The sequence below is a fragment of the Bufo bufo genome, chromosome 4 (assembly GCF_905171765.1).
Source record: "Bufo bufo chromosome 4, aBufBuf1.1, whole genome shotgun sequence".
Taxonomy (NCBI): domain Eukaryota; kingdom Metazoa; phylum Chordata; class Amphibia; order Anura; family Bufonidae; genus Bufo; species Bufo bufo.
Window position 1 is genome coordinate 526413267 of NC_053392.1, and position 25974 is coordinate 526439240.

General features: G+C 44.2%; 1 protein-coding gene across 1 annotated transcript in view; it reads left to right on the forward strand.

Annotated features, from left to right (window-relative positions):
* EML6 (EMAP like 6) overlaps positions 1-25974 on the forward strand; it is a 198419-nt gene that overhangs the window by 59005 nt on the left and 113440 nt on the right. The window contains exons 7-11 of the mRNA XM_040429747.1: positions 2254-2455; positions 3788-3925; positions 4885-5141; positions 6312-6524; positions 21864-22031. Coding sequence (XP_040285681.1) covers positions 2254-2455; positions 3788-3925; positions 4885-5141; positions 6312-6524; positions 21864-22031 — 978 coding nt within the window. The remainder of the gene's footprint in view (positions 1-2253; positions 2456-3787; positions 3926-4884; positions 5142-6311; positions 6525-21863; positions 22032-25974) is intronic.

The window sequence follows — 25974 nt, forward strand, 5'->3', positions numbered from 1 at the left end:
GAAAAATCCACCGCTCTGCCGAGTCCATTACATTTTGTTTAGTGTTCTTTAGTATGGCTTTTGGCAGATTCTTTCATGCTACGTACTACTATACCTACTACATGTGCTAAATGCACACAACTTCTACTATTCCACCTATTCATTGACAGCTATCTCTGTATGGACATTCATAGGGGAAAGGCTGTCAGTCACTGATAGGACCGTCTCCTGGACTTCAGAGCCCAGAATAAGCAGGAATATAAATGAATGAAATACAAGTTATACTGAATATTTCATATCCGTCTGCTCAGCTCCTTCTGCTCTATACTGGCTGTACACAGCTCAGACACCATGTTCAGTAAGATAGGTTCCCTTAAGTGTCCATTCACACGTCCGTAGTTCTGGCTCCGCATTGTGGAACAGGTGTATTAATTTCAATGGGGCCGCAAAAGATGCGGACTGTCCGCATCCGTAGTTCCGTTCTGCAGCCCCGCAAAAAAATATAAAGCATGTCCTCTTCTTGTCCGCAATAAACATTCTTATCATAGGGCTGGCCATGTGCGGTGTGCAAAATGCGGAATGCACACGGCCGGTATCCGTGTTTTGCTGATCCGTAATTTGTGGACCGCAGAACACTTTCGGACGTCTGAATGGACCCTTAAAGGAATGCAAAAGAACTTTACTTTTAGCAATTATGTCAATAACATAGGATTTTGTGAAGCCCGGCCATGTTTTACTAGTTGTTACAAATGTCGTTCTGCTGTCGGAGGTGGATTATTGTGTTATAACCAAATAAGTTGATAAGGCTACTTTCACACTTGCGTTTGGGGTTCCGCTTGTGAGATCCATTTGAGGGCTCTTACAAGCGGCCCCGAACGGATCCGTTCATCCTCAATGCATTCTGAATGGAAAAGTATCCGTTCAGAATGCATCAGTTTGGCTCCGTTCCGCCTCCATTCCGCTCTGGAGGCGGACACCAAAACGCTGCTTTCAGCGTTATGGTGTTCGCCTGGACGTGCGGAGCCAAACGGATCCGTCCTGACTTACAATGCAAGTCAATGGGGACGGATCCGTTTGACGTTGACACAATATGGTGCAATTGCAAACGGATCCGTCCCCCATTGACTTTCAATGTAAAGTCAGGAGTCCCTATTAATATACCATCGGATCAGAGTTTTCTCCAATCCGATGGTATATTTTAACTTGAAGCGTCCCCATCACCATGGGAACGCCTCTATGTTAGAATATACCATCGGATTTCAGTTAGATCGTGAAAACTCAGATCCGACAGTATATTCTAACACAGAGGCGTTCCCATAGTGATGGGGATGCTTCAAGTTAGACTATACTAAGAACTGTGTACATAACTGCCCCCTGCTGCCTGGCAGCACCCGATCTCTTACAGGGGGCTGTGATCTGCACAATTAACCCCTCAGGTGCCGCATGTGAGGGGTTAATTGTGTGTATCATAGCCCCCTGTAAGAGATCAGGTGCTGCCAGGCAGCAGGGGGCCAGACCCCCCTCCCTCCCCAGTTTTAAATTCATTGGTGGCCAGTGCGGCCCCCCTCCCTCCCCAGTATTAAATTCGGTGGTGGCCAGTGCGGCCCCCCTCCCTCCCCAGTATTAAATTCATTGGTGGCCAGTGCGGCCCCCCCTCCCTCCCTCCCCAGTATTAAATTCATTGGTGGCCAGTGCGGCCTCCCCTCCCCCCCCCCTAATTAAAATCCCCCCCCCATCATTGATGGCAGCGGAGAGTTCTGATCGGAGTCCCAGTTTAATCGCTGGGGCTCCGATCGGTTACCATGGCAGCCAAGACGCTACTGCAGTCCTGGCTGCCATGGTTACTTAGCAATTTTAGAAGCATTATACTTACCTGCGCTGTCTGTGGCCGGCCGGGCGCTCCTCCTACTGGTAAGTGACAGGTCTGTGCTATAAGCAATGCGCCGCACAGACCTTTCACTTACCAGTAAGAGGAGCGACTGGCCGGCCGCACTGGCCACCAATGAATTTAATACTGGGGAGGGGGGGGGCCGCACTGGCCACCAATGCTTTTAATACTGGGGAGGGAGGGAGGGGGGGGGCGCACTGGCCACCAATGCTTTTAATACTGGGGAGGGGGGGGGGGCCGCACTGGCCACCAATGCTTTTAATACTGGGGAGGGAAGGGGGCCTGGCAGCACCCGATCAGGGGGCTGAGATCCGCACAATTAACCCCGCACCTAATGCAAGTGTGAAAGTAGCCTAACCAGTTTTCTGCCAATTCTACTTACACAGGCCTCTCCATCAGGAGCGTGTGCTGGAGAGGAGATCGGATTCTAGCCGGGACTCAGGACAGTGAAATCTTTGAAGTGATGGTGCGGGAACGGGATAAGCCCATGTTAATAATGCAGGGACATTGCGAGGGAGAGCTCTGGGCCCTCGCTGTGCACCCGAAGAAACCGTTAGCTGTTTCCGGCAGTGATGATCGATCTGTGAGGTATGTGCAGAACGTGTCAGTGATCACTACTCAGTCTGTCTCATCTGAACGTAGAGATCAGACATGTTTTCTGCTGGTAAAGTCTGAAATGTAAGGGATCAGATCACCACCTGGATCAAGGACAGACATGATTTTCCTGGTGTTTCTTAAAGTGGTTGTCCGGGTTATTCAAAGCGTATCATATGGCAGTAAATTGCTCAGTGCCACATCTCTGGTCCTTCTTCCGTTCTTTGTGAACAAGACTGCAGTGATGATGTTGAAGTATTCGACGTGACCGCTGCAGCCTATCCGTACCCTTAGTTGTGTATGGTACGAGAGCGTTGAGGCCAGTGATAGGCTGCAGCGGTGATTTCGAGATATATGACATGTGACCGCTGCAACCTATCAGTGGCTTTAATAGTCTATGGCATTAGACCGCTGAGGCCAGTGATAGGCTGCAGTGGTGATGTGCTGTACACTGCTGCAGCCTTGTTTATATAGAATGGAAGGAGGACCGGTAATGCAGTGCAGGAGAAACAGGTGAGTATAGGATTATTTTATATACAATATACTGGCATTGGACTACGTATTAACTTGGACAACCTTTTTAAGGTGATCATGTACCCACCGGAAGTCAAAAGCTAATGACACCACAATTTAAGGTATTATTAGACTGAGCAAATATCGTACCGATTCTCGGTCATGTAAGCGAAAATGGACAAGATTCGTGTGATGTAATAAATATGAACAATTGAAAGATGATCGTTAAATTGCTTGTTTCTCGTCCATCGTGATCTTTTAGCATGCTGTAAAATTATCATTTGTCGTTAATAGATCCATTTGTGTAATATGTAGTCGTCTAGTCGTTAACGATCCACTGCATTGGGAGTGTCAATTGTTGTGTCTTTGAAATGTACATGTTTTTTTCCATTGGCTACCTTGGAATGGAAATAAGTTACCAAATGGGAATGGGATATACAGTGGGTGCTGTCACAGGTGGTGTACACCCATCACCACAACGTCATCCATTGTCACACCTTTTATTCCACCTGAAGACCAACCTCTTGACCAAGCATCTGTCCACCATCTTTACAATGGATGATTTAAAACGCTAATGAGTTGCTACATCTTCAATCGTTTATCTGTAGGACATCTGGTAGTGTAATAGTACCTTTAGGAGATGTGCTTTTATGTTTTATTGTACAATTTACATTTAGATTTGTGTCTGGTGACTTTGCCACAGGGACAGCTTCCATCTTAGATTTACTTTAGACCTACAGTAAGTCTACAGTTATAGTAGTAGATAATATCTTTTCAAATGTGTACACCATGATGGACTTTTTTTGGCTCTAGGTTGTGGAGTCTTGCAGACCATGCTTTGATAGCTCGCTGTAACATGGAGGAAGCTGTGCGGAGTGTGGCCTTTAGTCCAGATGGATCTCAGCTTGCCCTTGGAATGAAGGATGGTTCATTCACTGTTCTCAGGGTCAGGTGAGAGACGTGTCTTTGAAAGATGGCATCTTTTGACTTTGAAATTCTATATGTATCATGCATGGTTCATTACCCTAGCCATAGGTCAAGAGCAATAGCGTTAATCGGGATTAGAGGATAAGCATCTAATTGGAAGGGTCTGACTGCTGGGTGGAGGTCTGACCACAGGCAACCCCACTGATCAGGAGAACAGGGCTTGCAAGTCTGTATGAATGAAGTACAGGTCGGGCACACTGCTGCTCCATTCATTCCCTATGGAACTGGCGGAGACAGCTGATGCGGGTTCTAAAATTCGTATATCCGCTGCACTCTGTATAAGAAAATTCATTCTTCCCAATCAGATGTGGTTTTTGTGTTTTGATGTTTTGATGTCCATTGAGATTCTGAACAGCTTTTTTCTTTCCTAAAGCTTTTTATGAATTAAAAAATGTCTTACCTGCAATATTACCAGTTAGCATCACCATAAAAGAGCAGTTCAGACAAAATAATGTAAACCTTAGTAACCAGTAAGACCAGTCCAGGAACCGACTTGACTTTGTTAGTGGTTGAGCAATAACAGCTTGTACTTTATCATCTCCAAAGTGTTCTGTCAAACAGTTATGTCTCTTCAGGGGCATTTACATGACCGTATTTTCATTTCACATCGATTTTTATGGATCGGATGCGGATCCATTCACTTCAATATGCTGTCCACAGCCTGTGTCTGTTCCGCGACCCTGCAAAAAAAGATAGAACATGTCCTATTCATGTCCATTTAGCGGACAAGAATAGGCATTTCTAACAAATGGTGAGACATGTTGATCCGCAAAGGGTGGAACGCACGCCGCCGGTATCTGTGTTTTGAAAATTCACAATTTGTGGACTGCAAAGCGGATACGGTCATGTGAGTAGACCCTAAATGGGGAGCTTTGCGGAAATGTTTTACTGTCAAACATAAATAGCAATGTGTATTGTTGCAGGGATATGACAGAAGTCGTTCACATTAAAGACAGAAAAGAAGTAATTCATGAAATGAAGTTTTCCCCAGATGGCTCCTATCTTGCCGTGGGTTCTAATGATGGTCTGGTGGACGTGTATGCGGTTGCTCAGCGATACAAAAAAATTGGGGAATGCAATAAGTCTTCCAGTTTTATAACCCACCTTGACTGGTCTGTGGATAGCAAGTACCTGCAAACGAATGACGGGGCTGGAGAAAGATTGTTTTACAAGATGCCATGTGAGTAGTCCTGGACAGTCCCTAGAAGGGTCCCTTTATTGGATACTAAGGGATCCTACTATAGAGCTTCAAGAACTAGAGTAAGGAGGGCCGTATACTATGCTTGGCATTCAACTGAAAAGGACAGTTGGGAGGAGCATTGAGTGGAAAATTCTGTATGTTAGCTGCTGTCAGCCAAAAAGAATGGCAATGGCGATGTTTGTTTCAGTTAGATGCCAGCCATCCATGGTACTAAAAACCATCATAACAGCTTGAAAACAGTGAGGATTTGAATCCCTAAGTGCAAATGAGAACTGCATCATGAGCTGTCCAATTGAATATATGTGACAGTGCTGCTGGCCCTGCTCCATTGTCAGTCGTCCTTTCCACAATGGGCGGTAGGGCAGAGGAGCACAGGGCAGTCATGGGAAATGTAGTTTCATACATTACAATGGGTGTCACATGACTAGCTATACAGAAGACATGCAGAGGAAATTACATTGAAGGGAATGCGTCATCAGAAAATAACCTATTGTTTAAGTTTTTATGCTAAACATATTTTTAAAGAATTTTGATGATGTTATATTTAGTTTTCTATGTCACTATCTATATTTAAAAAAAGAAAAAAGCAATCCTAAAATCCTGCAGTTTTTGCACTGACCACTAAGCCTAATAATAGGCGCCACTTCTTGGGCTGTACACCTCACTTTACTGCAGTTATCTGCCTATCATTACAGACAGGATTAGAATAATGGCAGATATCTCCAGGATCCACTCTTTACAATAGGTGATATCACCGCTTATCTACTCCCTCCTGATCTCAGCACAGGTCACAGAGAATACCTAAAAAAAAATCTCCCATAGAAGTCAGTGAGGTCTCCTCCTGTCCATTGTGTCTATGGCCCATGGTGGCTGCCATAAAGCATCTCTTTCAATGTTGTTATCAACAGTTCAGGCAAGATGGCCGCCCAGTAATCATGTTCAGCAAATACAACATCTGCAATCACAAAATAAAAACAGATTAGTTAAGAGAATATGTGTCATTATCTAGTTTTACCAGGCAGTAAAATTTATAGGCGACACATTCCCTTTAAGGTAGGGGGAATTTGGAAATAGCTTTTTGAAGTGACACATCCCCTTTAAATGTAAGTTAGGTGTATGAACTACTAATACATTATTTATACATTGCAGCTGGGAAACATCTGACAAATAAAGATGAAATAAAAGGCATACATTGGTTTTCTTGGACGTGTGTGGTTGGACCGGAAGTCAATGGAATATGGCCAAAATATACAGACCTCACTGATATCAATTCAGTGGATGCCAATTTTAATAGCACATCGCTGGTCACTGGAGATGATTTTGGGCTAGTAAAATTATTAAGGTTCCCTAGCCTTAAAAAAGGTAAGCTGCTTCCTTTATGTTTACACTTATATATATGATCAGAAGGTAGTGGCTTATCTGGTCACACCCTGGGCCTTATCAGGCCTTTTGTTGACTTCATGGGTGTTTGCTAGCATCTTAGTGTATTCCAGGATTTGGTCCCTTTTTAATTAGTCTCCCTAACACAGTGATGGTTAACCTCCGGCACCCCAGCTGTGGCAAAATTACGACTCCCAGCATGCTCCATACATTTCTATAGCGTTCTAAGCAAGTGTACATCTTGGGAGTCGTAGTTTTACCACAACTGCAGTTCCGGAGGTTAGTGTCACGGATGTTCCCGCTACAGGTGGCAGGAGATCGGTGAGACTGGCAACACGTGGTTTGATCTGACATGTTTTCCGTTTGGATCAAATGACGTCTGTGTTGTTTCTGGTGCTTGCCACAACTTCTTTCCCCAGGTGTGGCTATTAGGGTCATTTAACCTTCTCTATTTATAGCTTCTGTTCGGTTTATAGCTTCTGTTTGGGCCTTTGGATAGATTGTGGTTGGGTCTCGGCTGAGTTCCTGAAGCTTCCATTGCTCCTTTTGAAGTTAAGTCTTTCCTTTCCCTTTTGTATTTAGTTTGGGTTCTCTGTTTTGCATTTCCCTATTGTTTGTATTAGGCCTGAAGGAGACTCCCGTTTGTCCTTCCTTTTGAAAGGAACAGGTAGCCTCGTCCCTGACATTAGTACCAGGGTCCTATAGGGCTTGATAGGACTCTAGGTATTCCTGCGTATGAACTCACCTACCTTTGGGTTCTGTTCATACTGGTAATCCAGGGAATAGCCGGCACTTGGACCAAGGGCGCACCCACACAGGGAGGACATGAGACCACAGTGTAAGTAAAGCAAATCCCAGCGAGTGCTTATAACGAACTTCAAGGTTTTATTTTTTCATATTATATCCAATTAATACATGGATGCGTTTCAGCATATCCAGCTTTCATCAGCATGCTGATGAAAGCTGGATATGCTGGAACGCGTCCATGTATTAATTGGATATAATATGAAAAAATAAAACCTTTTTCATACTGATAGTCACGATTTTGGTTAGGGTTTTGACTAGGAGGTGTCAATTTTCCTTCCCTAGTTCTCAGGCCTGATTTTCTGTTCCCCTCTTCCCTCCTATGCTCGGTGTGGTGTTTCCCTCCCACACCAAAGAGTGATAAACCGCCAAAACCGTCATTTTTTGTTTGTTTGTGTGCAGCCTTGGATCCTATTGCTCTACTGGCTATCTTTGAAGGTAGCTGACCTCCACGCGACCGTCTCGTAGATGCAGAGATCACAGGCTGTTGGTCCTGGTGGTAGTGGTGGAGACCAGGCCTATCTATAGCCTAAAATTGCCCTCCCCGACAGATTTTCTGGGGGACTTTATAGTTTCATTTTGTTTAGGGAGGCGTGCAAACTGTATTTTAGTCTACGTCCACACTCTTCTGGGGATGAGAAACAGCGAGTCGGTGTGGTTATTTCCTTGCTTAAGGGGGATGCGCAGTCATGGGCATTTTCTCTGCTGACCGGATCGCAGTCTCTCCGGTCAGTAGATTAATTTTTCGAATCTTGATCCGGATCGGACCTCTCCCCCGAAAACAAGCTGCGCAGCCTTCGTCAGAGTGATTGTTCCACTGAGATTTATTGCTCTGAGTTTAGGAGGTGGGCTATGGATACTGAGTGGAACGATCCTGTCCTCCGTAGCCAGTTTTGTCAAAGGTTATCAGAGAGGCTGAAGGATGCTTTTCATGAAACTCCGGTGTCTCTGGAGGCTGCTATGTCTCTTGCCATACGCATTGATAGATGCCTGAGAGAGAGATCTAGGGGACCCCACTCTCAGGACATAATATCACATGTTGTATCATTCTTCTCTGACACTTTGGGTGAAGCTACTCCTGGGTTTATGTCTGGGGACGAACCCATGCAATTAGGGGGAGCTACTCCTGGGTCCGCTTTTAAGCATACTGGTAATAGGAAGGGAGTGTGTTTTTTCTGCGGACAGAAGGGACATTTTATCAGAGTATGTCCATACATTCAACGGCAAAAAATAAATAAAAATAGGGACATTTAATTCCCATCTGACTGTCGGAGGCGTGAAAGGAGAGTCAGAAAATGTGCATTTGTCTTTGACTGGTAGTACCCCATTTCTCCTCACTGTTGAAGTGGCGCTAGAGTCAAAAACTGTGGGGATTGAGGTGTTTATCGACAGCAGGGCTGGGGTGAACCTGATGCTGAGTTCGTCCGTATGCACGGGTTGTCACCGAGTGCATTAGAAAAAAACATTTCAGTTTTTGCAATAGATTCAGCACCTCTAACTTAGAAGTGTTTATCGCAAGTGGTGCATGATATCAGATTAAGAGTGGGTGACTTTCATCAGGAATTTATCTCGTGTTCTGTGTTGGAGGGTCTCCCTGCTCCGGTGGTTCTGGGTTTACCGTGGTTAAGCAGGCACAATCCAACCATCGGTTGGCAAACTAGATAGATTTTGAATTGGGGTGATTATTGCATTGACAATTGTCTGAATACATCTTTTTCTGTTTTAACTACTAAGACATTACCCTCTTTTATATCTGATTTCGCCAATTTATTTTCTGAGAGTGGATGCCAGGATTTACCACCCCATCGGGAATATAATTGTCCTATCAACCTTATTCCCGGAGCTAAGTTGCCCAAATCTAGGTTGTATAACCTTTCTGGACCTGAAAGACTGTCAATGAGATAGTTTATTGCCGAGAGTTTGGATAAAGGACACATAACACCTTCCAAATCTCCAGTGGCAGCAGGGTTCCTTTTTGTTAAAAAAAAGGACGGAGGTCTTCGGCCATGTCTGGATTTCCGTGAACTCAATCGGATTACTGTCCATGATCCTTACCTTCTTTCTTTGATTCCTGATTTGTTTAACCAGAATATTGGTGCCAAGATGTTCTCCAAGTTGGAATTAAGGGGGGCATATAATCTGGTTAGGATCAAGGAACGGGATGAATGGAAGACAGCTTTTAATACTCGTGAGGGGCTAAACGACTGAACCCGAGGCAAGCCAGATGGTCTTTGTTTTTCACCAGATTCAATTTCACCGTCACCTATCGTCCTGGGGTTAAGAAAGTCAAGGCAGATGCCTTGTCACGTAGTTTTCCTGGATGTGGTGATTTTAAAAATCTGAGTCCTATACTGTCGGAAGGGAAGGGAGTGGTGATATCCGCTCTTTACACTGACCTAGAGGTGAAGGTGTTAGAGACCCAGGGAGATGCACCAAATTCTTGTGCCTCTGGGAAACTGTTTGTGCCATCGGAATTGCATCACAAGGTTTTTGAGGAACATCACTGTACGGTTCTTACGGGACACCCTGGGAGCAGATCCACTGCTGACCTTATCTCTCGTAGATTCTGGTGGCCGGGGTTGCGTAAGTGTGTTGAGGACTATGTGTCAGCCTGTAGTACCTGTAGGTGCCACATACTCGGCCTTCCGGATCTCTATTTCCGTTGCCCATCCCGTCCAGACCAAGGACTCACTTATCCATGGATTTTATCACTGATCTACCTAATTCTTCAGGAAAGACAGTTATTCTGGTGGTAGTTAATCACTTTAGTAAAATGGTGCATTTTATAGCTTTGCCGGGCCTACCTAATGCTAAAACTCTTGCACAAGTGTTTGTTGACAACATTGTGAAACTCCACTGCATTCCCTCTGACGTGGTTTCGGATCGTGGGACTCCATTTGTGTCCAATTTCTGGAAGGCGTTCTGTACTCGGCTGGGGGTACAACTGTCTTTTTCTTCGGCTTTTCATCCTCAGTCGAACGGACAGACGGAGTGCACTAATCAGAGCCTGGAGACTTACTTGAGATGTTTTGTCTCTGAGAACCAGGAGGAGTGGTCTTCGTTTTTGTCTTTGGCAGAGTTTGCCATAAATAATTGTAGACAGGAATCCACTGGAAAGTCGCCGTTTTTTGGGGCATAGGGGTTTCACCCGCATTTTGGCACATTTTCTGGTTCAGATACTTCTGGTATACCTGAGGAGGAACTTTTTTCGTCATCATTGTCATCTATATGGTGGAAAATTCAAGATAACTTGATGAATATGGGCAACAAGTATAATCGTGTGGCTGACAGGAAACGTATGAAAGGTCCAGACCTAAGAGTGGGTGATTCTGTGTGGCTGTCCACAAGATTTATTGGTCCATATAAGATCACTGCCATTAATAATCCTGTAGCTTTTCATCTTGAACTCCTAATGTGTTTCATAAATCTTTGCTGAAGAGATATGTTGGACCTTTGGAGCCGTCTTCCTTGCCACCCGCTCCTGTCATGGTGGACGAGAGTTTGGAATTTCAGATCGCCAATATAATTGACTCTCGACTTCTTCGTAGATCTCTTCAGTATCTTGTTCACTGGAAGGGTTATGGACCAGAGGAGAGGATGTGGGTACCGGCATCTGACGTGAATGCCAGTCGTTTGGTGAAAGCTTTTCACAGGTCTCACCCGGATAAGGTCGTTCTTTTCACTAGGAGGTGTCCATTTTCCTTCCCTAGTTCTCAGGCCTGATTCCCTGTTCCCCCCTTCCCTCCAATGCTCGGTGTGGTGTTTCCCTCCCACACCGAAGCGTGTCACCTAGCATGTGGTACCTAAGGTATGGCTGGGGTCATATGTGCCGCTGCAGCCATTAACCGACCTTAGCGACAAATGTGACTGGGGAGCAGGTGAGTATAATTCTTAGGTAGCACACTAGGGGGCCCAATCCTGGAATACCCCTGTAAAGGGGTTTTATGGTCATAATGTTTTTAAAGCAAGCGCCCGCCGCCTGTCTGTGGAAACAAAAGATTCATACTTACCTGCTCCGGTCCTGCATGCTACCTCCGCTGTCTCCGCCCTACAGTCCCCACACTGTTTACATCTGGTGGTGGATGGGCATGGTCTCAGCCGATGACTGGCTTCAGAGGTGACATGCTACTAGTGGGCACATCACAGCTGAAACCAGTCATTGGCTGGAGCCCTGCATGTGACCATGCCGATACATTGCCAGATGTAAACAGTGCGGGGACCCCATGATGGAGACAGAGGGGACAGTGCGGAGGACGGGAACAGGTAAAGTACGAATCTTCTGTTTCAGCAGGCAGGCTGCGGGCACTTGCTTAAATATCATTATAACCGGAAAACCCCTTTAAGGACTTTGTGCATGTAGTGACAGCTATAAGTGACATGTATGAACTTTACATATCTTGAACTTTTATTTTGAGGAGATGTTGTGCATCTCGGACTCTGCTTGAGTCAGGCTTTTAGTCAAGCACATGAATTTATATGCATCTTTAACAAAATGTCACAGTTTAATACAGAATGTCCTGAAGGTGCTGATGAGAATGAAGTTGTTAGGAACCTTTCTTTCCAATGTATCAGGTGGTATAGTGTGATTATGCAAATTTTGCAAATAGTTATGTTTAAAAATACAGTTTGGTGTCTGCAGTTCCTATGCAGTTCTTTGTGTCTCCATGGAAACCAAGTGCAAACAAACCCATGGGGGAATATTTACAAATCAAAGTGAGCTACAGTTTGTGGCAAAAAAATTCTTCACAACACAGTTATTAATTATTATCATTTACTATCAGATATATACGCCAGTATATCTGTCTCAGATTGGGGCACAAAGGTTATTTTTGCCGCAACCAGCGTCTTTTCCTATTTACGTCAGTTCTGAAAAAAGGAGGAGTGGCAGGAAGGGGACTGGCCCGGCACACGGATCCACAGCGCACGTGGTTATTAAGACCAGCGTCTAAAACGCCGGTCTTAATAAATGACCCCCTGAGTGTTACGCCTCTTTCACACGGGCGTCACGGATTTGGTCCGGATGCGTTCAGGGAAAATTGTTCGATTTTACATGCAAGTGCTGTCAGTTTTGTATGCGATTGCGTTGCGTTGATGCGTTTTTCCCGAACGTGTGACATGCGGATGGCATGCGTTTTTCACGCAGCCCTATTCACTTCTATGGGGCCTGCGTTGTGCGAAAAACGCAGAATATAGACCCTGCTGCGATTTTCACGCAACGCATAAGTGATGCGTGAAAACAATCGCTCATGTACACAGCCCCATAGAAATGAATGGGTCCGGATTCAGTGCGGAAAACTCGCCCATGTGAAAGGGGCCTTAGTGTTAGATATTTTCATTAACTTTAGCGACTTGCATGGCTGTGCAAATAGTGAAATAACTTCGCTGGGAAAGGGGTATGGTTTAGATGCACATTTTTTTATTTTATTAAAGGGGTTATCCGAAACAAATGCTAGGGATGCTTGTCCCTGTCACCGCCTGCCCCCCCCCCTCCCCCGACACCGGATGTTTTTATCCGCGCATGGGGAGAAGCAGCTGTGGCAGACCAGGAGGGGCGCGGGGAGCTAGGTAAGTAGAGTCAGTGTGAGGGGCCCGGGCGTATGGGGGAGCGTTTTAGTCTCAGATAACCCCTTTAAGTCCTACAAATAGGTGGCGTAAACTTAGACTAGACAGTGTATATTTGCACCAGATGATGGAAGCCAGCATCAGCATTGTGATCAACCTAGTGAAGTGTGAGATATCTGTCTGAATTCACGTCTTACATTTACTAAATGTGGTACATGTGGGACCAGTGTGTTTTATCCGTTATTCGCTTCCACCTGTCCCCTCTTCTTGCTAATCTACATACATTTGGAGCAGAGCGAGATGAACGTGGATAAGACATGACTGCAGGAACAGACCGCACAGGGTTTTTTTTGTAGTCTGTAGCCATGGAGACATAAGTCTATGTATAAGCTCTATACAAATAATTAGATTTTTTTTTAAATCAAGACTATTTGCAAAGTGATTTGATTTTTGTTTTATAGGGATCTCTGGGATCAATATAGGCCATCAATATCAGATCATTCGGGGTCCAAGTCTTGGCACCTTTGTGGATCAGCTGTTTGAATGGGTTTTCGCACTGGTGCATATGCTGCAGCCTTTTCATTGTTGAACATGGGACCCTAAAATGTACTGACCGCAGAAAATTCCATTAAAGGCCAATTTTTTTTGTTATTGCATTCTACTAATTTTTTTTAACCACCTCAGCCCCCAGTGCTTAAACACCCTGAAAGACCAGGCCACTTTTTACACTTCTGACCTACACTACTTTCACCGTTTATTGCTCGGTCATGCAACTTACCACCCAAATGAATTTTACCTCCTTTTCTTCTCACTAATAGAGCTTTCATTTGGTGGTATTTCATTGCTGCTGACATTTTTACTTTTTTTGTTATTAATCGAAATTTAACGATTTTTTTGCAAAAAAATGACATTTTTCACTTTCAGTTGTAAAATTTTGCAAAAAAAAACGACATCCATATAGAAATTTTGCTCTAAATTTATAGTTCTACATGTCTTTGATAAAAAAAAAATGTTTGGGTAAAAAAAAAATGGTTTGGGTAAAAGTTATAGCGTTTACAAACTATGGTACAAAAATGTGAATTTCCGCTTTTTGAAGCAGCTCTGACTTTCTGAGCACCTGTCATGTTTCCTGAGGTTCTACAATGCCCAGACAGTACAAACACCCCACAAATGACCCCATTTCTGAAAGTACACACCCTAAGGTATTCGCTGATGGGCATAGTGAGTTCATAGAACTTTTTATTTTTTGTCACAAGTTAGCGGAAAAAGATGATTTTTTTTTTTTTTTTTTTTCTTACAAAGTCTCATATTCCACTAACTTGTGACAAAAAATAAAAAGTTCTATGAACTCACTATGCCCATCAGCGAATACCTTGGGGTCTCTTCTTTCCAAAATGGGGTCACTTGTGGGGTAGTTCTACTGCCCTGGCATTCTAGGGGCCCAAATGTGTGGTAAGGAGTTTGAAATCAAATTCTGTAAAAAATGACCTGTGAAATCCGAAAGGTGCTCTTTGGAATATGGGCCCCTTTGCCCACCTAGGCTGCAAAAAAGTGTCACACATCTGGTATCTCCGTACTCAGGAGAAGGTGGGGAATGTGTTTTGGGGTGTCATTTTATATATACCCATGCTGGGTGAGAGAAATATCTTGGCAAAAGACAACTTTTCCCATTTTTTTATACAAAGTTGTCATTTGACCAAGATATTTATCTCACCCAGCATGGGTATATGTAAAAAGACACCCCAAAACACATTCCTCAACTTCTCCTGAGTACGGGGATACCAGATGTGTGACACTTTTTTGCAGCCTAGGTGGGCAAAGGGGCCCATATTCCAAAGAGTACCTTTCGGATTTCACTCCTCATTTTTTCCTGAATTTGATTTCAAACTCCTTACCACACATTTGGGCCCCTAGAATACCAGGGCAGTATAACTACCCCACAAGTGACCCCATTTTGGAAAGAAGACACCCCAAGGTATTCCGTGAGGGGCATGGCGAGTTCCTAGAATTTTTTATTTTTTGTCACAAGTTAGTGGAAATGATGATTTTTTTTTTTTTTTCATACAAAGTCTCATATTCCACAAACTTGTGACAAAAAATAAAAACTTCCATGAACTCACTATGCCCATCAGCGAATACCTTGGGGTCTCTTCTTTCCAAAATGGGGTCACTTGTGGGGTAGTTATACTGCCCTGGCATTCTAGGGGCCCAAATGTGTGGTAAGTAGGTAAATGACCTGTGAAATCCGAAAGGTGCTCTTTGGAATGTGGGCCCCTTTGCCCACCTAGGCTGCAAAAAAGTGTCACACATCTGGTATCTCTGTATTCAGGAGAAGTTGAGGAATGTGTTTTGGGGTGTCTTTTTACATATACCCATGCTGGGTGAGATAAATATCTTGGTCAAATGCCAACTTTGTATAAAAAAATGGGAAAAGTTGTCTTTTGCCAAGATATTTCTCTCACCCAGCATGGGTATATGTAAAATGACACCCCAAAACACATTCCCCAACTTCTCCCGATTACGGAGATACCAGATGTGTGACACTTTTTTGCAGCCGAGGTGGGCAAAGGGGCCCATATTCAAAAGAGCACCTTTCGGATTTCACAGGTCATTTTTTACAGAATTTGATTTCAAACTCCTTACCACACATTTGGGCCCCTAGAATGCCAGGGCAGTATAACTACCCCACAAGTGACCCCATTTTGGAAAGAAGAGACCCCAAGGTATTCGCTGATGGGCATAGTGAGTTCATGGAAGTTTTTATTTTTTGTCACAAGTTAGTGGAATATGAGACTTTGTATGAAAAAAAAAAAAAAAAAAAAAATAAGCATTTTCCACTAACTTGTGACAAAAAATAAAAAATTCTAGGAACTCGCCATGCCCCTCACGGAATACCTTGGGGTGTCTTCTTTCCAAAATGGGGCACTTGTGGGGTAGTTATACTGCCCTGGCATTTTCCAGGGGCCCTAATGTGTGGTAAGTAGGTAAATGACCTGTGAAATCCTAAAGGTGCTCTTTGGAATATGGGCCCCTTTGCCCACCTAGGCTGCAAAAAAGTGTCACACATGTGGTATCGCCGTATTCAGGAGAAGTTGGGGAATGTGTTTTGGGGTGTCATTTTACATATACCCATGCTGGGTGAGAGAAATATCTTGGCAAAAGACAACTTTTCCCATTTTTTTATACAAAGTTGGCATTTGACCAAGATATTTCTCTCACCCAGCATGGGTATATGTAAAATGACACCCCAAAACACATTCCCCAACTTCTCCTGAGTACGGCGATACCAGATGTGTGACACTTTTTTGCAGCCTAGATGCGCAAAGGTGCCCAAATTCCTTTTAGGAGGGCATTTTTAGACATTTGGATACCAGACTTCTTCTCACGCTTTGGGGCCCCTAGAATGCCAGGGCAGTATAAATACCCCACATGTGACCCCATTTTGGAAAGAAGACACCCCAAGGTATTCAATGAGGGGCATGGCGAGTTCATAGAAATTTTTTTTTTTTGGCACAAGTTAGCGGAAATTGATATTTTTAATTTTTTTCTCACAAAGTCTCCTGTTCCGCTAACTTGGGACAAAAATTTCAATCTTTCATGGACTCAATATGCCCCTCACGGAATACCTGGGGGTGTCTTCTTTCCGAAATGGGGTCACATGTGGGGTATTTATACTGCCCTGGCATTCTAGGGGCCCTAAAGCGTGAGAAGAAGTCTGGAATATAAATGTCTAAAAAATTTTACGCATTTGGATTCCGTGAGGGGTATGGTGAGTTCATGTGAGATTTTATTTTTTGACACAAGTTAGTGGAATATGAGACTTTGTAAGAAAAAAAAAAAAAATTCTGCTAACTTGGGCCAAAAAAATATCTGAATGGAGCCTTACAGAGGGGTGATCAATGACAGGGGGGTGATCAATGACAGGGGGGTGATCAGGGAGTCTATATGGGGTGATAACCACAGTCATTGATCATGCCCGTGTAAGGCTTCATTCAGACGTCCGGATGCGTTTTGCGGATCCGATCCATCTATCAGTGCATCCGTAAAAATCATGCGGACATCTGAATGGAGCTTTACAGGGGGGTAATCAATGACAGGGGGGTAATCAGGGAGTCTATATGGGGTGATCACCACAGTCATTGATCATGCCCCTGTAAGGCTTCATTCAGACGTCCGGATGCGTTTTGCGGATCCGATCCATCTATCAGTGCATCCGTAAAAATCATGCGGACATCTGAATGGAGCTTTACAGGGGGGTAATCAATGACAGGGGGGTGATCACCACAGTCATTGATCATGCCCCTGTAAGGCTTCATTCAGACGACCGGATGCGTTTTGCGGATCCGATCCATGTATCAGTGCATCCGTAAAAATCATGCGGACATCTGAATGGAGCTTTACAGGGGGGTGATCAGGGAGTCTATATGGGGTGATCACCACAGTCATTGATCATGCCCCTGTAAGGCTTCATTCAGACGTCCGGATGCGTTTTGCGGATCCGATCCATCTATCAGTGCATCCGTAAAAATCATGCGGACATCTGAATGGAGCTTTACAGGGGGGTAATCAATGACAGGGGGGTGATCAATGACAGGGGGGTGATCAGGGAGTCTATATGGGGTGATCACCACAGTCATTGATCATGCCCCTGTAAGGCTTCATTCAGACGTCCGGATGCGTTTTGCGGATCCGATCCATCTATCAGTGCATCCGTAAAAATCATGCGGACATCTGAATGGAGCTTTACAGGGGGGTGATCAATGACAGGGGGGTGATCAGGGAGTCTATATGGGGTGATCACCACAGTCATTGATCACGCCCCTGTAAGGCTTCATTCAGACGTCCGGATGCGTTTTGCGGATCCGATCCATCTATCAGTGGATCCGTAAAAATCATGCGGACGTCTGAATGGAGCTTTACAGGGGGTTGATCAATGACAGGGGGGTAATCAATGACAGGGGGGTGATCAGGGAGTCTATATGGGGTGATCAGGGGTGATTAGGGGTGATCAGGGGCTAATAAGGGGTTAATAAGTGACGGGGGGGGGGGGGGTGTAGTGTAGTGTAGTGGTGCTTGGTGCTACTTTACTGAGCTACCTGTGTCCTCTGGTGGTCGATCCAAACAAAGGGGACCACCAGAGGACCAGGTAGCAGGTATATTAGACGCTGTTATCAAAACAGCGTCTAATATACCTGTTAGGGGTTAAAAAAAACACATCTCCAGCCTGCCAGCGAACGATCGCCGCTGGCAGGCTGGAGATCAACTCTCTTACCTTCCGTTCCTGTGAGCGCGCGCGCCTGTGTGCACGCGTTCACAGGAAGTCTCGCGTCTCGCGAGATGACGCGTATATGCGTGACTGTGCGCAGCGCTGCCACCTCCGGAACGCGATCCTGCGTTAGGCGGTCCGGAGGTGGTTAAAGGGCATCTGTCAGCAGATTTGTACCTATGACACTGGCTGCCCTTTTACACGTGTGATTGACAGCTGAAGGCATCTGTGTTGGTCCTATGTTCATATGTGTCTGCATTGCTGAGAAAAATTAAGTTTTAATATATGCAAATGAGCCTCTAGGAGCAACGGGGACGTTGTCGTTACACCTAGAGCCTCTTCTCTCTCTGCAACTGCCGCGCTTTCTGCACTTTGATTGACAGGGCCAGGGAGTGAAGACATCATCACTGTCAATCAAAGTGTAGAGGCTTCGGCAGTTGCAGAGAGAGCAGAGGCTCTAGGTGTAACGACAACGTCCCTGTTGCTCCTAGAGGCTCATTTGCATATATTACAACTTCATTTTTCTCAGCAGTGCGGGCACATATAAACATGGGACCAACACAGATGTCTCTTTAGCTGCCAAGCACACATGCCACAGGTCAACCAGTTTCATAGGTAGAAATCTCTTTGCCCTTTTACTTTTTTTTTTCTAATACAGCTTTCAGTTTCAGTGCATTTGCAGACTACCAGGCTGTCTGATTCACATTGAATCCGTCACAGAGTTGCTCTGACGGCTGAATCTGTAGCCATTATCTCTGAACTCCTGGCAGCTCCTAAACACTCATTCTTGTCAAACTGATATGAGCTGCCAGGAAATTACAGATAAGTACTACAGATCCAGCCAACAGAGCATTTCTCTGAGGGATTCAGTGTGATGCAGAGTGCTGGTTAGTTTTTCAAATGCACTGAAACTGAAAGCTGCAGAAGAAAAACGATTGAAAATTTTAGGGGTTCGGCCACACGGTCAGGTTTCCTGATGCAGTTTTGGGAGGCAAAATCGGGAGTGGATCATAAAAGGAGAGAAAATGTACAGGGCAGATGCGACCTCTCGTTTTTGAATTCATTCCTGGTTTTAGCTTCCAAAACTGCACCAGGAAACCTGACCGTGTGGTCCTACCCTTATAAAGAAAATTGTAAAAATTATTTTAGCCTAAAATGAGTAGAATGCAGTAATAAAAAATACCCCAAAGGTGTCCATAACCTGTAAGTACATTGCAGCAATACTAAATACTGTAGGTTGAGACACTGTGCATACCCTTTAGCGATATTCCAGTTGCCAATGTGACGTTTTTTTAATTTTCCACGTTATTCTTAGCTCTCAATTCTTGCATCTATTTGGAGAATGCTTTTAGACTTTCTAAATCGTTTGCAAATTGAAACTGCACAGAAATGGTGGTAAAAAGTGCGTTCGTTACTAATACATCAGCTTCTTCAGTTCTTCCAATCCACCTATAGTTTTCATCATGCATATTTTAAATCAGTAATTGTAAAATCCCCTTTAACTTCCCTTAGGCATCCGAAAGAATTACGTTAGATCAATGGGTTTCTGTGTGCACTGATATGGATTAGACTGATTTAGAACGCGTGGGCTGTAGCCTCCTCCACCGTAAGGGTGATGTATAATAGATACAGCACTCTCCATGTATTAGCTGATGCAGTCAACGAGTTCAGATTAGTGTTTCCATATCTGTAGCATTTCTTACAATGAACTTGAGACGTGAGCATTTTGCCACTTGGGTACGGATTGCTTGATCTTAATTTCGAAAACGCGTATTAAATATTCATAATATGGATGGAAGGGAAATTTGTGACTTTCTAGAATGCAGTAATTTTTTTTTTCTTCTAAAGATAAAGCTGTCAGTGAATAAAATAGCAGTTGTGTTTTGGGTCTGTTAAATAATGTATTAGAGCGTTCCCATCCGGTTTATGAATGTGGATGCACGTTGCATGGCGTGACTGCTGAACAACCAAACCCGTGTAGAAATTAAAGCCTTCTCATGGGCGGCTGAATGATACTAATATTTTACACACAGGGCCTCGTAGAAAAAATAGACCTAAAATTCTCGGTTCCCCTGAAGCAATCAGTCGGTTTTCAGCATTCCAGTACTGAGACAACAGCGCTAACCACAATGCTGCCTGTCAACCAGTCAGTGCTGGAAAGCCGGGAACTGATTGACTGGTTGAGGGGGACAGAAACTTTCATTTTCATTTTTGGATTTTAATCCAATCATCAAGTTATATTTTCCCCATGCTTGTGTGGGCTTTCTCCAGGTATTCTGGTTTCCTCTCACACTCCACTGTACTAGGTAGGCTTGAGCAAATCGACCAGCTGGTACCAAACCCGGATACCAAACTTCAGATTCCTAATTTAAAAGTTTTTTAAAGATGCAGAAGTGAATATCGAATTCATTTACCGAAGTCTTGCGCGACTTTGGGTGAAATGAAGTTTGGCTCCACAGCATTAAAATCAAAGTGTTTGACCAAATTGGCTTCGATTTGCTTAGCACTACTGATAGGTTATAGGTGTTGTCCAGGGTTTTGATACTGATGGGCTATCCTCAGGATCTTATCAGTTGGGGTCTGACTCCCAGCATCCCCTTCGATCAGCTGTTTGAAGAGGCTGGCCCTGCACTCCAATGAGCGCCGTTTCCTCTTCCTAGGCCAGCGACATTCACATTCATCGGTCATATGGCCTAGGAGCAGCTTCAAGTAAATGGACCCGAGCTACAGTACCAAGTATATCCGCTATACAGTGTATGGCGCTGTACTTGGTAATTTTTGAGGAGACTACGGCGCTCAGCGGCCTCTTTAACTGCTTGCTGACTGCCCATTGACTATATAGTTCCCGCAGTTGGCACATATATCTGCACAGACGTTTCTAAGTGTCCTTGCAGAGATCGAAGCTGCACGCTGATGTGGGACCGGGGAGCCGGCTGTCAGTGAAAGCAGGGTTCCCATAGAGAAGGCAGGGATGTTTTTTCACCGTCTCTGCCTTCTCCATCGCTCTATAGATAGCACTGAACGAGCACTGTGTATAGAGGTCAAATCGCAGTGGTGGCGCTTCCTGATCTGGTCCCAGCGGTCATGTGATCTCTGGGACCCAGGGGTCTGCATGAGCTGTTGGGTCTTAGCAGACTTATCAGCCCCAGTTACAGAAGAAATCAGCAATAGATTAAAAAAAATGTCATGTTAAATGGCCCCCAGAGGTCTTGTATTACCTTATTGGGGATACTAAGTGTAAAATAAAAAAAGAGAAAGTAAAAAATCATTAAAAAAACACCACACCACCGGCGAACATAACCCATTTATTCCTTATCTCAAAATGACTGTTATGGAAAGAGGGCATAATAAAAAAAAAAAAATAATTTGTTGTACATTATGCTGTTTACAAAATAACACAAAGTGAAAAACAGGTCCTTTTCCTTTTTAACGTTTATCTAGTTATAAAAAATAAAAATAAAAAATAATACTAAAACAAAAATTACAACGTGCAAAAATTATTTGCATAACCGAGCTGAAAAAATGTTATGGCTTTCAAGGTTGCATATACAAAAAAAAATTAAAAAATGCCCCTGGTAAATGTGACAGTTTGCAGTTTTGATTGTGAGTTCCAGTGGGGACAAGCGAGCAGGGTGCATGCCTTGAGTTGACTAGTTTATAATGAATCTGCTCTCTTTCTATTTGTTAAGGAGCCAAGTTTCGGAAATATGTCGGCCATTCAGCACATGTCACAAATGTACGCTGGTCATATGACTTCCAGTGGGTTTTGAGCACCGGAGGAGCTGACCACTCTGTTTTTCAGTGGAGATTTATTCCTGAAGGAATGGCAAATGGTATCATTGACACTCCACCTCAAGGTATGTTTGATGGTTCTTTTGCATTGACCAGATGGGAGAAGATGTTTGGGCCTAAGTTTGACATGGAGAGAAAAAAAGTCAAAGAGGAAATCCACTTAAAAGATCATCTGATAATTGATATGTGACAGCATTAGATTAATTCATTTTCAAGACAAAGGAGATGTATGGGGTGTGCAGATATATCTGTAACTAAAAATGACAAAAAAATGTTAATAACAAAGATCTCTGAGAAATGTCAAAAATGTTTGAAGAGCCCTTTCATTCTGGAAATCAGGGGTGGGGTCAATGCCATTTTCCCACATTTATCTATCACAGAATGTCATGAATGAGCTCTTTCTCTAGGTACTTGACGAGAGAGAAGAGGACTATGGGCAGGGCCCCTGTGTAGAGCGGCTAGGGACACATAAAATACAGAGGATTGTCATGTAGAAAAAACTGGAACTTTTGGCAGTGCTATGAGGAAGAACAATCTGATAAAGCAGTGGTGGGGAACCTCTGGCCTGCGGGCTGCATACGGAACCATTTCATGTGGCCCCCTGCCAGAACATATTGTGAAAATGCTAATGACCGCTTTCATTATGGAAGCGGTCATTACCATGCAGGAGGCACAGGAAGGTGAGAACAGCGCATTGCTAGCAGTACTCACCTTCCCTTTTTCTTCTTCCAGCCCCACGCTGTGTCCTGACACGTACAGTGTCAGGATGTAGTGCACGTAGATGCGCGCTATGACCTGACGCTGTGCGCTGTCAGGTCACAGTACATAGCGGCAGGAGGAAGACCAGGGAGGGTAAGTGAATCTGGCTGGGGGGGTCTGATCTGAGGTTGGGGGCCTGATCTGAGGCTGGGGGGCCTATTGGGGGTCTGATCTGAGGCTGGGGGTCTGATCTGAGGCTGGGGGGGCTGATATAAAGCTGGGGGGTCTGATCTGATGCTGGGGGGGGGGGGGGTCTGATCTGAGGCTGGGGGGGGTCTGATGGTGGCTGACCTGAGGCTGGGAGGGTCTGATCTGAGGCTGGGGGTCTGATAGGGGTCTGATCTGAGGCTGGAGGGCTATTGGGGGTCTGATCTGAGTCTGGGGGTCTGATCTAAAGCTTGGGGTCTGATCTGAGGCTAGGGAGGGTCTGATGGGGGTCTGATCTGAGGTTGGGAGGTCTAATGGGGGGTGTAAACTGAGGCTGGGGGGCTGGTGGGGGTCTGATCTAAGGCTGGGGAGGGTCTGATCTGAGGCTGATGTAGGCTTGAGGGTCTGATAGGAAGCTGATTTGAGGCTGATGGAGGTGGGGGGCAGATCTGAGGCTGAGAAAGGGACAAAGGCAGGGACAGTTGCGAAGAAAGAGGCAGGGAGAGTGAAAGCTGGGTGAACCCCTCTCTGAACCTCTCTGGGTTTAGCTTGGCTGCCATTAATGCCAAATAAAGAACTAAATACATAACATTCTCAACTTAAATTTTAGACTGCTGTATGTGGTCAAAATGGCGCCTGTACTATTTGTAATATATAGTGCAGGTGCCATTTTCTGCTGCAAAAATACAGCGCTCTTAATTGAAGCACAATTTCTGTAACTTACCCCTAAGTCACTTATATGTTTGACCAAATATAGCCGTCAAATTTTTAAGTTGACTATTGTGTATGGTCCCCTAACGATGTTACAAATATCCAAACGGCCCTCGGCAGCAAAAAGGTTCCTCGCCCCTGTGATAAAGGACTCAAAGAAGACTTTATTGGTGGGAGTTAATTCGTTTTGGGATCATACTGATCTCTTCGTCAGATAAGGCACACTATAATGATACGATCCCAAAAGAGTATGATCCCAAACCACATTATCTCCACTGATATAGTCTTCTTTTAATCCTCTGATGGATCGTCATTCCTCATAGTGCTGCCAGAAGTTCCCGTTTTCGCTACACAATAATCCACTGTTTCTCTAAAGCCACCTTGTAAGTATTGTCTGACCCATTAAAGAGTGGTAAAAGATGACTATGGATTTTAGCCAAACCAAGATCTCCTTCTAAAGGAAAAAATGCGCACCTGTATGTTTTTGGTCTTGTGCCTACAGTACAGAGCATGGGGCTGGCTGGGTGATGCATTTGAGTTAGGTGTTGGGGCTAGTGGCTATCTCCACAAATAGGAACAGTAGTCCCTGAGAACTTAGATTGATGCCTACAGTTTAAGGCCATTTTCATGGGAAGACAATTAGTATGACTATATGTACCGGTATGTGTTACTCTGAAACATATTGGGGGAATTTATTAACTAATTACTGCCACTATATGTCATTAAAAAGTTGCAAAGTTTGCCAATTAGTAAACAAGTAACATGCATTTCCATTATACTGTACTGCTACAGAGAACAACAACTAGAGGATCAAGCAATTCCCAACACTGCCAATTTATTTAAAGGCTATGTACACCTTTGGAGGCAATTTTTGTTTATGATTGCATTTTACAAATTTTTGGCTCAAAATATATTTTCAGTTGGTCTTCATTAAAAATATGAGGTCATAAACACTTATTTAAGCCACATTCTAATCAGTAAGATAAGGATTGAGCTTTGATGCGTTTTTATAATGTCAGAGATAAGGAGTCTGTCTGCTCCCCAGGTGATGGAAAAGGTAAAAAATCCCCAGGCTGCTACTACAGCATCTCAGCTCTGTACAGAAAAAAGGATTCCATATTTTTAATAAAGACCAAAATGATTTTTAGCTCAGAATAAGTACAATGCAGTAATAAAAAAATTGCCCCAAAAGTGTACATAGCCTTTAAAATCCCGTTATTCATGTAATGTGAACATATTTCACAGCTCAGATGAGGACTGCGCTTGCAGTTTGTGCAACACCAGCTTCAGGCAAGTTGCTGGATTGAAATCATATGCTGTAACTTGATGTTACAGGACTCAAGTCATGTATCTCTTTCCTGCTGCAATTCCAGCAGTTAGGAAAAATTGTTCAATGGTTTGTAACAGCTCTCATTCATTTGTATCAAATCCACAGGATAGGGAATAACTATCAGATTGGTGGGGGTCCCAACGGTAGCACGAGAACAGGGACCCGTACCCCCTGCAGGCCTCCTGCTGCTCCCCTGAAATAACCAGAGCGGCCGGTCGCACCTGCGCGAGGCCGCTCCATTAATTTCTATGGGAGTTTCAGAGATAGGTGAGCGCTCTACTCGGCTATCTCCGTAACCCCCTACAACTATCAGTGACTGACAGCTATGTCTGTACACACACTTACACAGATAATGCTATCAATCACTGATAACACCTCCCCTGTGTACAACTATCAGTGACTGACAACTATCTCTGTATACACACTTACACAGGGAATGCTATCAATCACTGATAACACCTCTTGGTGTAAGTGTGTATATAGAGATAGCTGTCAGTCACTGATTGCTGTACACGGGGGAGGTATTATCAGTGATTGATAGCATTCACTGCGTAAGTGTGTATAGAGAGATAGCTGTCAGTCACTGATAGTTGTCCACGTGTAGGTGTTATCAGTGACTGATAGCATTCTTGGTGTAAGTGTGTATACATAGATAGCTGTCAGTCACTGATTGCTGTACCCGTGTACACTTACACCAAGAATGCTATCAGTCACTGATAACACCTACACGTGGACAACTATCAGTGACTGACAGCTATCTCTCTATTCACACTTACGCAGTGAATGCTATCAATCACTGAGTGATAACACCTCCCCCGTGTACAGCAATCAGTGACTGACAGCTATCTCTATATACACACTTACACCAAGAGGTGTTATCAGTGATTGGTAGCATTCCCTGTGTAAGTGTGTATACAGAGATAGTTGTCAGTCACTGATAGTTGTACACAGGGGAGGTGTTATCAGTGACTGATAGCATTCTTGGTGTAAGTGTACACGGGTACAGCAATCAGTGACTGACAGCTATCTATGTATACACACTTACACCAAGAATGCTATCA